Below are 11,518 nucleotides of genomic sequence, written 5' to 3'. Positions count from 1 at the left end.
TTTGGAGTTTAGTCTGTTACTGTTGCTTTTTTTTTTTTTTTACCATTTCTTCTTGGAGCAACTGTAACCCACATCATTTCCTTAGGGGTTAATAAAGTATTCTGATTCTGATAGTTTCAGGCTACATGTCCTGCCATTATCCAATGACACATCTGCTTACCTGTATCTTTTGCTTGTTTCTCCTCCTCTTCTTTTCTATTTTTTCTAAGCTGAGGACTTGATGGCTTTGAACTTTTCTTGTCCATCTTGGTTTTAATTTTGCACTCCAGTACGAACACCCATTCCCCAACCCGAGCATCACCACAACATAACCTAATAGACCTACACCTTAGTTCACAGATTCACTTTGTCTAGGGTTTATGTCTGGGATTTCGCACAACCCAGGATTCAAATCATGAATACATAATGGGCTTGGACTGACAACATTATGAATGAAATGTGCTCTGGAAGCAGCCGGCCGCCTGCCCTTTCGACAGGTTGTGTGTGAGACTTTAAATCATCAAACTATAAATTTTAAATTGTTATTGGTCCCTTTATCCCTAGTTGTAAAGTGTATATTTACTTTTTTACTCTTCTTATATTTATTGTTTGTTTACTTGCACTGCTGTAACTGGAGTCTCGTCGTCTCGTCTCTCTATATACTGGACTGTATGTAGCGGTATGTATGCTGTATGTAACGATGCCGCCCCGGGCAACCGCCCGTATTAAAAACCGCTACTGGTTGTCAGGACCAGAGCCAAAGGGTATAATGTATTCTGAATACTTTGGATTACTTAATATATTATCATGCTTTTTACAACTACATGAATGTACTATTGCTGTGTGATTTATTACTATTACTGAAGGTTACTCACCATACCAATACCAACTAGATTTTTAAATCTTAATATAAAATGAGTAACAGGGTGGACATTAGGTAAGGCTGCACTTTTTGCAGCGATCTCTGAAAACTATTCACGTGTATATAAAACAGGTTTGCGGCTCCGAGCCGTCGTAAAGAGACTTCTGGCGGGCTTGTAGCCGAAAACTAGCTACCCTTAACTTGTCTGGGTCAACTTTGCTAGCGAGACAGAGAGAGGCGTTGAAAGGTTGCTTCGAAGGAAAACAGAACACAGTGTACAGTCGAGTCTTAACAGCTTACTTACAACTGGGCTCGTCAGGCACTCTTTTTGGCTGCAGTGGTTATTATTACATTTACATGCTTCCATCTCCCGATTCTGCTCGGTGACAACTCTGACTTTCCACTTCAGTTTTTCTCTCCCTTCCTCGCGCTCACACACGCACGGGTATGGCAGTCCATTCTCCCTGCAGCACGCACTACACTGCCCATCAGGCTACATTATTTAGGGCTATGCCTGTAACACTCTGCCTATTGCCTTCATATTAAATCATTTTTGTGAATAACTTTTTAAAAATATTTATTCACGTGATTATGCGGCCGCAAGTAGGGGTGACATGGGCCGCGAGATTGAGATGCAGACATTAGAGCCTCTTAATGCGTGTTTTGTTTGGGTTTCCCTGGCGTGGAATTACCAAAAATAGAGATGTCATAGCCTAACATGTGAAACAGGAAAAGACCACCGTGTAATCCTTTTTTTTTTTAAAAAGTAACTGTATTCTGAATACCACCCTTTAAAAGGTTACTGTAACGGAATACAGTTACTCATATTTTGCATTTTAAATACGTAACGCCGGTACATGTATTCCGTTACTCGCAAACACTGTCTGTATCAGCAATTACATAAACATGAATTTAAGCATCCATTGCAATGTCTTCATGGTGTATCTCTACATAAGGAAATTACATATGTGATATAATGTTATTAAGCTAAAAAATACAGTTAAAAAGCCTACCATAATACAATTACTTGAACACATTGAAAGAAAAACCACTGAGATGACTAGACATCGGTTTCTGTGCAATTTCAGTGCAACTACGCTCCAGTCCAGATGGAGGCGACATTTTTTTATTGTGTTTGAAATTTTTAACAATTTAACCCTCAAAGGTACAAGGAAGAGGAAGAAGAAAACCCGGGGTCGAACATGCATTGATTGGTTATTTCAAGCAGGGAAGTTTGCCGGCGTGGTAGGAGATCTCACACACATCGGTGTCTCCCTGTACGCTCCTGTTAACCTTCCCGCTTCTGCGCAGCTCGACCCGGCCAAAGCCGTCCAGCCTGCCTGCCCCCCCTGTGTGTGTGTGTGTGCGCGCGCGCGCGCGTGTTTGTGTTAGCCCTCTGGGAGCAGCATGTCTGATTACAGCTCTCTGCCATCAAATGGAGTCGGAGCAGGAATGAAAAACGACGCTTTCGCAGATGCCGTTCAGCGAGCCAGACAGGTAATCCAAGCGCTCGACTACGAGAGGAGTCAGCCGGCGAGCTAATTAGCTGCTCTGAAACCGCAGCTAGCATAACGACCAGTAACGTTAGCTTTAGTTAGCGAGGTAGCACACTAGCTAATAGCAAAGCCATTCATTTGCCCTACTTTCTGTTCAGATCGAGGCAATTGAATTGTGTGTGTTAGCATGGCTCTGTTACATAAATGAAATGTTTGTCCCTACCGCGATCCTTGAGGTAAATTTAGTGAACTTGGGCTAAGTAAGCAACATTTACTTATTACCCGTTAGTTAACGGTTAGCTGTTATATGGGGATCATCTCCATTCATTTATGAGGCATTTATTAGGTAACTGTATTATAGCATTATGGCTGTTTTGTTTCATGTAGACCATTGACTGAAAAGAGTTCAGGAGCCATCGTTTACTTTTTTTCACTGTAAAGGGTTATTTTTCAGCTAATGGCTATTTTCATTAACAAGTATAGTTGTTTATTTCAACAAAATAAAAAAACACATCGTATATTTTATCTGGTGATAGTTATATTTTGAGATGTTGAATATAGATATATTAAATTAATATTTTTTGATAAATTAAGATCGTTTAAGGTTATTTGTGATACTTGAAGGGACTGCTAGCATTGGATTATAGTTTCTTTGATTTATTAGATTTAAATTAGTGTCGGGTTGTCTGACTGTCGTGCTTCCATTAATTTGGGGCACAGTCACAATGGCTCATGTTTCAAAGTGGCTTCTAATATTATAATAAGTACTTAATATTTGATCAATTATATGTGGATAAGCCCAGGGAGTCAGAACAAACATTTATACAACAAGTGGTAAGATATTTATTATAATGCATAACACAACAAAGGCGAACCAACAATAACCAATAATAAAAAGCAAATTAAACTACACCATCATACAAAACGAACCTATTAAGTTATTCAGTTAGAGAAGAAATAAATGAACATACTGAATAGACATAGAAATAGAAACGAATAGACTTACTGAAAACATAATAAGTCAAAAACAAAGCTTGTTTAAAACAGTGATAAAATGGACATTTAAAGATAATTTATTCCAAACAGAAGCCACTTGACACATGAAAGCTTTTTTTAAACCATTTTTCTGTGATACAAAAGGGACATTAAAAGACCTGGGGATCACATCTTTTTAATTTATAATGTGGAGCAGAACTAAACATTGTTTTGGACTGTAAGAATAACCAGAGTTAAAATGATAACTAAATCATTTGTACCAGCAATTCTTAAACAAGACAGTGTCCATATCAGCACTATGCAGTGAAGGGTTAATGAAAAGTCTGATACAAATCTGTAGTCAATTATATATAATATTAAGAGAATGATGATCAGTTTTGTAGGGATTCAATGCACTGCAATATTATCATTAGTTTATTCTTCCCAACCTGGCACATGCTCACATCTCTCAAAATTTCTACTCTTTCTTTGTAACAAACAACCCAAACCCCTGAATGCCGTGGGAGCATCATTTATTAGCACTACATTATCTCCTCATAATTAAACATATATTCATGTGTCTGTTGATTTGCAGTTTTAAATGTGAAGATCTTTTATTTATATGACATGAGCTGAACATGTCTGAAAGCTCCAAGCAATGTCAAAGATTTCTTACCAAAATAGACACATTTCAGATGTCTTAATGGTGTCTTTGCAAAGGTTTCTGGTTTAATCCAGTATTCACCTCTTTCCAGATTGCAGCTAAAATTGGTGGCGACGGTGTGTCCCCGACAAACAACGGAGGAGCCGAGAGCTACCCGTTCACATCACAGAAACGATCCCTGGAAGAAGGAGGTAGAAAATCTGATCAAACTTGGACTCTGTCTACAGTTTCCTTTACTCCACTTTGAAGGCTTACTATTATTTTTGTTTCCAGATGAACCCGATGCCAAGAAGGTAGCATCACAGAGTGAAAGAGATTCTGCAATGTGTACGTTAAACAATTCTCTAGTTACAATAACTCCTTTTTGCTCAGTTTCCACCTGCTCACCAGTTTTGAATCTCTTACAGCTATTGGAGCTCAGCTAGCTGCTCTGTCCCAGCAAAGGTTTGACTTTTATTTTTCTTTATGTAAACACCTTTTGCTGTTTATTGTTGAAACACTGTATGTCATTATTTATTCACGATCATGTGTCTGCAGTGTAAGGCCCTCCACAATGACAGAAGAGTGCAGAGTGCCTGATAGCATGGTTGGGCTCAGTGAGTAGACAAACCCTTCATAAACTGTACAAATTATTCCCGTGTTGCTATGTTACACATGTTCAGACTAAACTCAACATTCTTCTGTTTTCCTTAAAGTCATTGGGCGAGGAGGCGAACAGATTAACAAAATTCAGCAAGAATCTGGCTGCAAAGTCCAAATTGCACACGGTGAGCTGTGATTAGTTAAGTAAACGGTGCCTCATCGATATACCATCGTCCCTTTTGATTTATAATTGTTATCATATCAATCCACAGACAGTGTTGGTCTGCCAGAAAGAAGCATTTCCCTCACAGGATCACCCGATGCCATACAGTAAGTTGGTCCTTTAAGTCTTTTAAATATTGGGAAAAGCTGTCAAGAAGTTTGGTTTGTGGTAAATTTTATTTCATTATTAATATCTGTAGGGAGAAATGGTAACGAGATTGATGGCCAGCCTAGTTAAATGATAGACAAACCTCCTGGTACAGCTTTAGATTGTGTGAAATCTTTATTTCCTGTGTACTTGTTAAGTTTCAGTGGTTTGCACTATTGGGATGAGTTTGGCCTCTAAGACATGACTCTGTGTTGTCTGTGTCCTATATTAAGCTTAAACCATAAATATGGTCCTTAAACTAATCATTGTTTGTTTGCTATTGTATGTATGCCATGAATCTTTAGGTGACTGGAGGAAGTTGGCGTGCTCTCAGGGATTTGGACATGTTGTGTAACTGCTTGGATACTATAAGATGTCAGAAGCTTTATCAGTTCTAAGGCACTCTGTGCAACATAGATCTAATGAAACTTGTCTAGGACAACAAGACAGGTTGGCTGCATGGTGATTTAAAAAATATTGAATCATGGGCTGTGACTGCTGTAGCTTGTTCCCATTCTTTGTCCTCCTTGAGGCAATCATGATTTATTTTTATTTTTTTTGGATCAGCGTGTTATTTCATGCAGCATTCCTGTTGGTTGGTCCTAGGTCGTACCTACAGTCACATTGGGAGATAGTCCTTATTATAAACATTTGGCAGGGTTACCTGTTCAAATCCTTGCAGCTTTCTGAGGCAATGCCATACTGTGTGCTGTAAAAGTTGCTTGGACTTTCTGCAGTAATGGTGTGAAATGTTAACTAGGTTGCGTCTGTGCCACATTAACCATGTGTTCTTCAATCATTTCATGACCTTGATATGAATTTGCTTGCAGGAGAGCCAGGGCGATTCTAGATGACATTGTGTCCAGAGGTCACGAGTCAACCAATGGTCAGTCAAGTTCCATGCAAGAGATGATAATCCCTGCTGGAAAGGCTGGCCTTATTATTGGCAAAGGAGGAGAGACTATCAAACAACTGCAGGTGACACATGCAGCATTCAGTTATACAGATGGTGATGATTATTTATTTAACCAGGAAAAGATAGCCAGCAACACTGCTTTTGTAAGAGTGCAGAGATCAGTAGTTGCATAAACTAGTAACGCAAACAAATGTGCGCATAAAATGCACAAAATTAAGTATATAATTAAAGTAACAATCAAAGTTGCAAACTTGAAGCTGGGGAAAACTAAAACAGCAGAACAGTTAATTGTTTTGATTTGTGCCAAGAAAGGCCTTAATTATCAGGAGTAACATTTAGAACCTGAGGTAACTCAAGGTCATATAAAGTGACTTTAAACATTTAGACCATCTCCTGAAGGTTGTTTTTAATTCCAAGATGAGGGAGCTGTAGAAATTAAAGCATAAAAATATTTGGAAAAAAATTATTATTACAAATAACACCTGACATATCACATAGTACGAAATCCAAGTGCAACAAATGGACAGTCTGATGTGCCGAAGTTTGGTTAGTCTGCCATGTGTCTGTAATATACCTCTTCCTTAATTCTTAGGAGCGAGCTGGAGTCAAAATGATTCTTATCCAAGATGCGTCGCAGCCACCCAACATAGATAAACCTCTTCGTATCATTGGAGACCCATACAAAGTCCAGGTACCGTTTTGGGTTGAGTGGTTTCATTTGTGCGGGAAATATGTTAAGCTGCTGTTGGTTAAAATTTTTCATTGTGTTGCCTTTCTAGCAAGCTAAGGAGATGGTTAATGAGATCCTACGAGAGAGAGAACATCAGGGTTTTGGAGAGAGGAATGAATATGGATCAAGGATGGGAGGAGGGGGCATAGAAGTGAGTAAAGACAGTGTGTTTGAATTCGACCAGCACAGTGAGACACATCAACTCTGAATGGTTAAGTGTTTATTTAATGTTACAGATAGCTGTCCCGCGGCACTCTGTGGGAGTTGTGATTGGTCGCAGTGGAGAGATGATCAAGAAGATCCAGAGTGATGCTGGCGTGAAAATACAGTTTAAACCAGGTACACTCTCACTCTACTTTCACTGCATGTAATAAAATTGAAAAATATCTTCACCCCACTGGGGAGGTGGGCGACGTGGACACCCAAGTTTGGGAATACGATAACTCGAAAATGAGATGACATAGTTTTGAAATTCATACCATAGGTGCATCTGCTACAAATCTTGGATGAATTTGAATCGTGACTTTGACCTTGAGGTCAAGGTCAGAGCTCAAATTTTCTGAAAGTCTTGTGGGTGTGATAACTGAGAAGGAAGTCACCTAGGATGTTCACATTTATACCATACATACATCTACTCAGTATTGGTGGCTAGAAATTTTTGTTTGTTTGTTTTTGTCTCAGTGTGGACTCTCATCAATAAACCCAACTGTCATTTTCCTACTCTTTACAGATGATGGTACAGGTCCTGAAAAGATTGCTTATATTATGGGTCCACCAGACCAGTGTCAGCACGCTGCCTCGATCATCACTGACCTGCTACAGAGCATCCGTGCCAGAGAGGAGGGTGGGCAAGGGGTAAGTACACGCTGAAGAGACGGGCAGGGGATGTAATTTAAAATGCTCAATTTAAACTACATATTTTTTCTTCTTGGATTATGCTAGAGTAGCTTTGCATGATTCCAAATAATCCTTATTTATTGCATACTGGGTGTTTATGCAGACCCTCAGGTTATGTGTATGAAACAGATCATTTTAGCTCCTCTTTTCCTCTCTAGATAGGCTAGCCATTAAACAGAGAAGGTGCAAACACAAAGTGGGTGGGGCCAAAGCTGTGTGGCTGAGATGACCATTAAGTCAGTCTTCAGCCTGAACTTTTGGCACCCAGGGATAACTGTTATAAACACTGACCTCATTATTTGAAATGTTACACATGTTTATTAAGGGCCTCTTTAAGAAATTTTAATGTTGAATTTTGTGTTAATTAAAAAGAATGTGGCATGTTTCTTTCACAGGGTCCACCGGGTCCTGGTGGTGGTATGCCACCTGGTGGCCGAGGGCAGGGTAGAGGCCAAGGGAACTGGGGTCCACCAGGAGGTGAGATGACTTTCTCCATCCCTGCTCACAAATGTGGGCTTGTTATTGGCAGAGGAGGAGAGAATGTCAAGTCCATCAACCAGCAAACTGGTGCATTTGTGGAGATATCTCGTCAGCCACCTCCAAACGGTGACCCGAATTTCAAACTGTTCACCATCAGAGGGTCTCCACAACAGATTGATCATGCAAAGCAGCTTATAGAAGAGAAGATTGAGGTAGGTTCACATTACTTACAAAGCAGAGAATGACTTTAAGCAGCTGCCTAAAGATCCCATGCAGTCTGAAGTTATTGGTATAATGATTTTTATTCCCTGTTTTTCCAGGCCCCATTGTGTCCTGTGGGTGGTGGTCCTGGTCCAGGAGGGCCACCTGGTCCAATGGGTCCCTATAATCCGAACCCTTATAATGCAGGGCCTCCTGGTGGAGCTCCTCAGTAAGTACAGTGTGTAAATAGTTGTGCCAGTGTGTTTTCTTTCAGGGTTAACTCATATAAGTAGGTGGTTTATGCTTTAACTGTCCCGTCTCTCTGCAGTGGAGCTGCACCAGGTGGTGCCCAGTATTCTCAGGGTTGGGGAAATGCCTATCAGCAGTGGCAAGCCCCAAATCCATATGACCCCAGTAAGTCCTTTATTTATTTCTCTTTTGTTTGTTTCAGTACTTTATTATTTATTCCTCAACTCAATTTCATCTTTCCCAATTAGATAAGGCTGCAGCAGACCCAAATGCAGCATGGGCAGCCTACTATGCACAATATTACGGGCAGCAGCCAGGGGGGACAATGCCAGCTCAGAATCCAGGAGCTCCTGCAGCAGCAGCACCACCAGGGGACCAGAGCCCGGCAGCCCAGACTGCTGGGGGTCAGCCAGACTACACCAAGGCTTGGGAAGAGTATTATAAGAAGATGGGCATGAGTAAGTTGGAACTAATTTTGAGTAAATAATGTTTATTAAGTCTGTAACTGACAGCCTTTAACAACTTCAAATATTTAATTCTTAAAGAATTTAAAAAGTCACAACCGTCAAATGTGCTGCCATCTCACAAGTGACTTTAATGCTAATATATTATTCATTCATCCATATGTGCTTGTAGCATGTAACTGTACATATATAATGTATGTTTGCACTTGTTTTTCTTTTCCAGCTCAGCCAGCAGGAGGGGCAGCAGCTGCTCCAGGCACAGCAGCAGCCCCCACAGCAGCTGCAGCAGGAGGAGCTGCACCTGGTGGCCAGCAGGACTACAGTGCAGCCTGGGCTGAGTACTACAGACAGCAGGCTGCCTACTATGGACAGACAGGCCAGGCTCCTGGACAAGCAGCTGCTCCACAGCAGGGACAACAGGTATGGCTGATGTTTAAAACTGACCTCATGGCTGCTTGGAAGGGGGTAAACTAAACTAATTAATTGGCTATATATTTAATTAATGAAAAAAGAATTAATTTGGGAATAATTCCCCAAATTTTGTGTATAGAATTCTGTAAAAATGGATAATAGAGTGATCCTCACAGCTATGAGATAACATTATGGTAGGCTACAAAACTGTTCTGGAAGCAGGGTAACAAATGGACACCGCCTTGTGTAAAGATGGAGTAAAAAGCAAGATCTGGATATATGTGATTTGTAGTTCAGTTGGAATGGTAACATGCAAAAATGTATATGCATCTATGTCAAAGTGGGTTGGTCAAAAGGCCAGCAATGATGTTTCCAACCATCACAGGTATGAGTTCACCGATGAAGTTAAGCTCAATTACACGTAGGATTTTTTTATATGAACCAGGGATGTTTTATCTTGGGTTAAGCTTCTCAACCAGTAGCTTAAATCAACCACATCAGTAGTTTCCATATTCTTCTGTCTAAAGATGGAAATGGCATTTACGTTGAATTATTTATTTGGCACCTTTCATGCAAGTTACCTTCAGTTCAAAGTATTTTACAGATAACTGACAAGAAGATGGAACAAAGCAAATAAACATTTATAAATCAAAATTTAAAATGACTCTTTAGTACCATAAGGGTATATCAACTGAATTTGAGAAGAACTAGAAAATATGGTAAAACTTAATACTAAAAGAAAATGGTTGAAAAAAACAGAAAAGGCCTTTTTAAAAAAAAGTTAATACCAGGAAATCGACTACATCAACTGTTGATTTTGATTGTAAGAACATTTTTGTCTTTTATTAGTGTGACTAGATCAGTGCTTCTCTATGACATCTTTTCTCTTCTTTTCAGGCCCAGTAAACGTGTGACGTGTTCTGTTGGGCAGATGTGTTGAATCTCCGGGCTTGGTTTTTTTTGTCTGTTTGTTTTTTTAAATTCCCAGTTTTTTTTGGGCTTTAATAGGACAATAAGCCTGTGGTTAACTCATCCTCTCAGACATTTTGTATTCAAACCTTCCTGTTTGTTTAATTTTTTTTAATGAAATTCAAAAGGGAATGCGTTTTGCAGATGTATTGAAAAAAAGCACTAACTTACCCCTTCACCTCACCTTCACCTTGTAATACATCAGATGGTTTGGAATTTTTTTCTTAAATGTGAAATAATAAGCATCTTTTCTTGCAAGCTAGCACAACAGCATCTCAACAATGACTCACATGTCAGTAGTTTTCCCCTTCTGTTTGCTGAAGGTAAAAACTGTCTAGCAGTATTTTGAATATATTCAAAAAATTATGTTTGTATGGCAGAAGTTGTTGGTCTTTTTTCTTCTTCTTCTTCTTCTTCTTCTTGGTACTTTTTTAAACTTCAGTTTTTTTACAAAAAAAGATTCCAGTGTTTAAGTTGCAGGTGAACTTGTCCCTGCTGTCATAATTTCTTATTTTTAATTACATTCTCTGTGATTTTCCTCAAGGGGCAAGTCTTGTGTCTGTATACAGTGTATGCTACTGAACAGAAGACCGTGTGTAAGTTGGCTGTAATAAGGCACTAACTGTCCTGCAGTTATGTAGGCTGGTTCTTTGTGCATGTATGTGTTTGTGTGCTTGACTGCCCTTGGTTTCATTTCTACATCTTTACAATGAAAAGAATAGTCTCTTTTCCAGTAAGTTCTCTTATTGTATGCTGATTTATTTTTTTTTCTTTTTGTTTTTGTTTTTTACAGCTTGTTTTTAAATACTTAAATAAAAACATTCAATTACCAGTCTTGTGTGATAATCCCCTGTGCTGTTTGTAATGCCACATTAGCTAATATGCCTAAAATTAAAGTTATTCTTTCAAGTTTAATGTTTTTTATTCATATTTGAAAGTTTTCAACACTGAGATAAAAACTATAGCCTCTTTAATAGTATTGTAGGGGATACAAAATATTACCCCTGACAAGTAAGATAAGATCAGATAAATGAAAATAAAAAAATCCAAGTGGACGTCACAATCTCACTAAACATCTTCGTATATCTCATCTCATTCTTAATGTCTTGACAAATTTTCCCAGGTTATTTTTTATATCAGATCACTAAGAAGAATTTTCACACCTGCCTATTTGTAACTAAAATCCTAGGCACGTCAAAAAACAAACAAACGCATGCATGTCTTCCTTTGTGGTTGCTTCCCTCGGGATGTTCCCCTTGTCGTGACTTACTTC

General features: G+C 39.2%; 1 protein-coding gene across 1 annotated transcript; it reads left to right on the top strand.

The window, feature by feature from the left end:
* The first annotated feature begins 2,064 nt into the window (after positions 1 to 2,064).
* Positions 2,065 to 10,551, top strand: khsrp (KH-type splicing regulatory protein). Its single transcript, XM_085356261.1, has 18 exons — positions 2,065 to 2,338; positions 4,068 to 4,167; positions 4,250 to 4,303; positions 4,384 to 4,420; positions 4,514 to 4,572; positions 4,672 to 4,743; positions 4,831 to 4,888; positions 5,759 to 5,906; positions 6,437 to 6,535; positions 6,624 to 6,725; positions 6,811 to 6,913; positions 7,305 to 7,429; positions 7,867 to 8,163; positions 8,272 to 8,381; positions 8,481 to 8,566; positions 8,650 to 8,859; positions 9,089 to 9,285; positions 10,174 to 10,551. The coding sequence occupies exons 1-18, from the start codon at positions 2,249 to 2,251 to the stop codon at positions 10,180 to 10,182; spliced, it is 1,956 nt and encodes a 651-aa protein (XP_085212387.1). The 5' UTR covers positions 2,065 to 2,248; the 3' UTR covers positions 10,183 to 10,551.
* Positions 10,552 to 11,518: the final 967 nt, after the last annotated feature.

This window comes from Diplotaxodon limnothrissa, linkage group LG6 (genome assembly GCF_057381915.1).
Source record: "Diplotaxodon limnothrissa isolate DT_005_m linkage group LG6, D_limnothrissa_male_GT1.1, whole genome shotgun sequence".
Lineage (NCBI taxonomy): Eukaryota > Metazoa > Chordata > Actinopteri > Cichliformes > Cichlidae > Diplotaxodon > Diplotaxodon limnothrissa.
Note: the sequence above shows the minus strand (reverse complement) of the source record. Positions and strands in the feature narration are given on the sequence as shown.